The sequence below is a fragment of the Oncorhynchus mykiss genome, chromosome 10 (genome assembly GCF_013265735.2).
Source record: "Oncorhynchus mykiss isolate Arlee chromosome 10, USDA_OmykA_1.1, whole genome shotgun sequence".
NCBI classification, from domain to species: domain Eukaryota; kingdom Metazoa; phylum Chordata; class Actinopteri; order Salmoniformes; family Salmonidae; genus Oncorhynchus; species Oncorhynchus mykiss.
In genome coordinates this window covers 83021805-83028036 of record NC_048574.1, presented here as the reverse complement: position 1 = coordinate 83028036, position 6232 = coordinate 83021805, and the positions used below count along the sequence as shown (strand labels likewise).

At 47.4% G+C, this 6232-nt stretch overlaps 1 protein-coding gene across 1 annotated transcript in view; it reads right to left on the bottom strand.

Annotated features, from left to right (window-relative positions):
* LOC118966663 (cGMP-specific 3',5'-cyclic phosphodiesterase-like) overlaps positions 1-5861 on the bottom strand; it is an 80520-nt gene extending 74659 nt beyond the window's left edge. The window contains exons 1-4 of the mRNA XM_036989410.1: positions 5259-5861; positions 4730-4897; positions 798-878; positions 593-667 (exon numbers count right to left, since the gene is read on the bottom strand). Of these exons, the coding sequence (XP_036845305.1) occupies positions 593-667; positions 798-878; positions 4730-4897; positions 5259-5861 (927 nt within the window). The remainder of the gene's footprint in view (positions 1-592; positions 668-797; positions 879-4729; positions 4898-5258) is intronic.
* Between the last annotated feature and the right edge of the window lie 371 nt (positions 5862-6232).

The following is a 6232-nucleotide window of genomic DNA, read 5'->3' as shown; positions in this document are numbered from 1 at the left end:
CTTTTCATTTTAAAAATGTCTTTTACATGTATTTAGTAGATCGTCCACTCAGTAACATTTCCCCCCCCCCTCCTCCCCCCTCCTCACCTCTACCTGAGGTAAACCACTTAGAGAGGAGGAGGGAGGAGGAGGAGGGAGGAGACCCAGACCGTCCTCCTCCTCCCCCCACCTCCCCTCTACCTGAGGTAAACCACTGAGAGAGGGGGAGGGACGAGGAGGAGGAGGGAGGAGACCCAGACCGTCCTCCTCCTCCCCTCACCTCCCTTCTACCTGAGGTAAACTACTGAGAGAGGGGGAGGGAGGAGGAAGAGGGAGGAGACCCAGACCGTCCTCCTCCTCCCCCCTCCTCCCCTCTACCTGAGGTGAACCACTGAGAGGAGACCCAGACCGTCCACCTCCTCCCCCCACCTCCCCTCTACCTGAGGTAAACCACTGAGAGGAGACCTAGACCGTCCTCCTCCTCTCCCCTCCTCCCCGCTACCTGAGGTAAACCACTGAGAGGAGACACAGACCGTCCTCCTCCCCCCTCCTCCCCTCTACCTAAGGTAAACCACTGAGAGGAGACACAGGCCGTCCCCCTCCTCCCCTCTACCTGAGGTAAACCACTGAGAGGAGACCCAGACCGTCCCCCTCCTCCCCCTACCTCCCCTCTACCTGAGGTAAACCACTGAGAGAGGAGGAGGGAGGAGGAGGAGGGAGGAGACACAGACCATCCCCCTCCTCCCCCCACCTCCCCTCTAGCTGAGGTAAACCACTGAGAGGAGACACAGACCGTCTTACTCCTCCCCCCTCCTCACCTCTACCTGAGGTAAACCACTGAGAGGAGACACAGACCGTCCCCCTCCTCCCCCCTCCTCCCCTCGACCTGAGGTAAACCACTGAGAGAGGGGGAGGGAGGAGGAGGGAGGAGGAGACACAGACAGTCCCCAGCTGGGGATTAGTTCTGATAAGTTACACTGATCTCTGGTTCATCAGGTTGAAATGACGGAGGAAGGAGAGAGGAAGGAGGAGGGAGATCGGGGTTCCCCTCTGTCTGTCTGTCTGTCTGTCTGTCTGTCTGTCTGTCTGTCTGTCTGTTTGTCTGTCTGTCTGTCTGTCATGTAGCCTAATGAAGGCTTCTGTCTGTCTGTCTGTCTGTCTGTCTGTCTGTCTGTCTGTCTGTCTGTCATGTAGCCTAATGAAGGCTGCTGTCTGTCTGTCTGTCTGTCTGTCTGTCTGTCTGTCTGTCTGTCTGTCTGTCTGTCTGTCACGTAGCCTAAAATCCTAAGAAAGAAATTGAGAAACCTGTCCAACCCAAAACATAGAGACCCAGAAAACCTGAGTCTACTCCTTCACTACGGTGAATCACTAAAACAATACAGAAATACACTACGGAAGAAGAAAGAACAGCACGTCAGAAATCAGCCACTTCTAACCACTTCTGGGAAAATTGGAAAAGTCATTTAGCAGACTCTCTCACCCAGAGAGATTTACAGTAGTGAGTCATTTATCAGACTCTCTCACCCAGAGAGATTTACAGTAGTGAGTCATTTATCAGACTCTCTCACCCAGAGAGATTTACAGTAGTGAGTCATTTATCAGACTCTCTCACCCAGAGAGATTTACAGTAGTGAGTCATTTATCAGACTCTCTCACCCAGAGAGATTTACAGTAGTGAGTCATTTATCAGACTCTCTCACCCAGAGAGATTTACAATAGTGAGCCATTTATCAGACTCTCTCACCAAGAGAGATTTACAGTAGTGAGTCATTTATCAGACTCTCTCACCCAGAGAGATTTACAGTAGTGAGTCATTTATCAGACTCTCTCACCCAGAGAGATTTACAGTAGTGAGTCATTTATCAGACTCTCTCACCCAGAGAGATTTACAGTAGTGAGTAATTTATCAGACTCTCTCACCCAGAGAGATTTACAATAGTGAGTCATTTATCAGACTCTCTCACCCAGAGAGATTTACAATAGTGAGCCATTTAGACTCTCTCACACAGAGAGATTTACAGTAGTGAGTCATTTATCAGACTCTCTCACCCAGAGAGATTTACAGTAGTGAGTCATTTATCAGACTCTCTCACCCAGAGAGATTTACAGTAGTGAGTCATTTATCAGACTCTCTCACCCAGAGAGATTTACAGTAGTGAGTCATTTATCAGACTCTCTCACCCAGAGAGATTTACAATAGTGAGCCATTTATCAGACTCTCTCACCCAGAGAGATTTACAATAGTGAGCCATTTAGACTCTCTCACCCAGAGAGATTTACAGTAGTGAGTCATTTATCAGACTCTCTCACCCAGAGAGATTTACAGTAGTGAGTCATTTATCAGACTCTCTCACCCAGAGAGATTTACAATAGTGAGTAATTTATCAGACTCTCTCACCCAGAGAGATTTAGAGTAGTGAGTCATTTATCAGACTCTCTCACCCAGAGAGATTTACAATAGTGAGCCATTTATCAGACTCTCTCACCCAGAAAGATTTACAGTAGTGAGTCATTTATCAGACTCTCTCACCCAGAGAGATTTACAGTAGTGAGTCATTTATCAGACTCTCACACCCAGAGAGATTTACAGTAGTGAGCCATTTATCAGACTCTCTCACCCAGAGAGATTTACAATAGTGAGTCATTTATCAGACTCTCTCACCCAGAGAGATTTACAGTAGTGAGTCATTTATCAGACTCTCTCACCCAGAGAGATTTACAGTAGTGAGTCATTTATCAGACTCTCTCACCCAGAGAGATTTACAGTAGTGAGTCATTTATCAGACTCTCTCACCCAGAGAGATTTACAGTAGTGAGTCATTTATCAGACTCTCTCACCCAGAGAGATTTACAATAGTGAGTCATTTATCAGACTCTCTCACCCAGAGAGATTTACAGTAGTGAGTCATTTATCAGACTCTCTCACCCAGAGATGTACAGTACTGAGTCATTTATCAGACTCTCTTATCCAGAGAGATGTACAGTAGTGAGTCATTTATCAGACTCTCTCACCCAGAGAGATTTACAGTAGTGAGTGTAGATATGATCAAACACAAATCTTAGAATCAACTATTAAAGACTACCAGAACCCACTAAATTCTCAAATTACATTGAATGAGCTACAGGACAAAATACAAACCCTCCAACCCAAAAAGGTCTGTGGAGTTGATGGTATCCTTAATGAAATGGTAAAATATACAGACCACAAATTCCAATTGGCTATACTTAAACTCTTTAACATCATCCTCAGCTCTGGCATCTTCACTAATATTGGGATCCAAGGACTGATCACCCCAATCCACAAAAGTGGAGACAAATTTGACCCCAATAATTACCATGGAATATGCGTCAACAGTAACCTTGGGAAAATCCTCTGCATTATCATTAACAGCAGACTCGTACATTTCCTCAGTGAAAACAATGTACTGAGCAAATGTCAAATTGGCTTTTTACCAAATTACCGTACAACAGACCACGTATTCACCCTGCACACCCTAAATGAGAAACAAACAAACCAAAGGCAAAGTCTTCTCATGCTTTGTTGATTTCAAAAAAGCTTCAGACTCAATTTGGGATGAGGATCTGCTATACAAATGGATGGAAAGTGGAAAGCTTTGATTATGTACAGACTCAGTGAGCATAGCCTTGCTATTGAGAAAGGCCGCCGTAGGCAGACATGGCTCTCAAGAGAAGACAGGCTATGTACAGACTAGGTGAGCATAGCCTTGCTATTGAGAAAGGCCGCCGCAGGCAGACATGGCTCTCAAGAGAAGACAGGCTATGTACAGACTCAGTGAGCATAGCCTTGCTATTGAGAAAGGCCGCCGTAGGCAGACATGGCTCTCAAGAGAAGACGGGCTATGTACAGACTCAGCGAGCATAGCCTTGCTATTGAGAAAGGCCGCCGTAGGCAGACATGGCTCTCAAGAGAAGACGGGCTATGTACAGACTCAGCGAGCATAGACTTGCTATTGAGAAAGGCCGCCGTAGGCAGACATGGCTCTCAAGAGAAGACGGGCTATGTACAGACTCAGCGAGCATAGCCTTGCTATTGAGAAAGGCCGCCGTAGGCAGACATGGCTCTCAAGAGAAGACGGGCTATGTACAGACTCAGCGAGCATAGCCTTGCTATTGAGAAAGGCCGCCGTAGGCAGACATGGCTCTCAAGAGAAGACGGGCTATGTACAGACTCAGCGAGCATAGCCTTGCTATTGAGAAAGGCCGCCGTAGGCAGACATGGCTCTCAAGAGAAGACAGGCTATGTGCTCACTGCCCACAAAATGAGGTGGAAACTGAGCTGCACTTCCTAACCTCCTGCCCAATGTATGACCATATTAGAGACACATATTTCCCTCAGATTACACAGGTACACAAATAACTCGAGAACAAATCCAATTTTGATAAACTCCCATATCTACTGGGTGAAATACCACAGTGTGCCATCACAGCAGCAAGATTTGTGACCTGTTGCCACAAGAAAAGGGCAACCAGTGAAGAACAAACACCATTGTAAATACAACCCATATTCATGTTTATTTATTTTCCCTTTTGTACTTTAACTATTCGCACATCGTTACAACACTGTATATAGACATAATATGACATTTGAAATGTCTTTATTGTTGTGTAACTTTTGTGAGTCTAATGTTTACTGTTAATTTTTATTGTTTATTTCACTATGTTATCTATTTCACTCCCATACAAATAAAGCCCATTGAATTGAATTGAGAGACAAGTAGACATTGTTTACCTCACAGATATCTCCTGTCATGTTCATGGGCATCCCTGTGGCAACTACATATCCCAGGATGCCCTTCACCAGCTCCTGGTGGGCATGGTTGCTGGAAGACTCTTCCCTCACGCAGCCCGGCGTCGTCAGGGAAACCACCTGGACCAATCCCCTACATCCATCCTGGTCCTGGAGGAACAACAGAAATAATCAATCAATCAATCAACCAGCTAATCAATGAATCAACCAACCAATCATCAAGCCAATCAACCAGCCAATCAATGAATCAATAAATCTAATTCAATCAATATGTCAATCAACCAACTAATCAATGAATCAACCAACCAATCATCAAGCCAATCAACCAGCCAATCAATGAATCAACCAACCAATCATCAAGCCAATCAACCAGCCAATCAATCAACCAACCAATCAATCAACCAACCAATCATCAAGCCAATCAACCAGCCAATCAATCAACCAACCAATCAATCAACCAACCAATCAATTAATCAGTCAACCAGCCATAAGGAGCTAACAGCAGTAGTACCTGTCGGAGCAGAGACAGAAAACAGCGTTCTGCCCACACCACCTCTATAGCATGTTGCAGGGCCCCCTGGCAGAGCTCCGCCACAGAGCCTATCCTCCCAGAGCCTCCAGCCAGTATCTTCATCATCCAGTCACAGCCCTCACCTCGCCCACAGGGCTCACCTCGCCCACAGGGCTCACCTCGCCCACAAGGCTCAGCTCGCCCACAAGGCTCACCTCGCCCACAGGATCTAGTCCTCCTCGGAGAGCGGGGTGAAGAACGGGGTGAGGAGCGGGGTGAGCTGGGGGAGTGGGGACAGCGAAGGGAGCGAGAAGAAACGGTGGAGTGGGGGGAGCGAGGGGTACGGGGGGAGCAACTGCCCGCCTTCTCGAGGAGGAGGGGGTCACCCCACTGGGGGGTGGAAAGGGTAGAGGTCTGGTGAGGGGGAGGTTGGGGCAGGGAGGGGATGGAGGTGGAGATCCGGAGGGAGGGGCTGGACAGGGGGAAGGAGTCCCGGCCGCGGCCCAGGAGGAGCATGCTGGAGCTGGGGTCGGACGGAGACCTGCTGGGCCCTCTGGAGGTCTGAGGAGAGGGTAGCGTCTCCACGAACGAGCCTCCCACCATCTCCCTGACACACACACACACACACACACACACACACACACACACACACACACACACACACACACACACACACACAGTGTATCTTAATGCCAGCACTACATAGATGTACCCATGTATCAACTCATCATCAAACCATTAATTAGTGGAATCAGGTGTGTAGTGCTAGGGCAAAAAGACCAGGATGAAGGAACACTGTCCTATATAGAGCACTATTTAGACCAGGATGAAGATACACTGCCCTATATAGAGCACTATTTAGACCAGGATGTAGAAACACTGCCCTATATAGAGCACTATTTAGACCAGGATGAAGAAACACTGCCCTATATAGAGCACTATTTAGACCAGGATGAAGAAACACTGCCCTATAT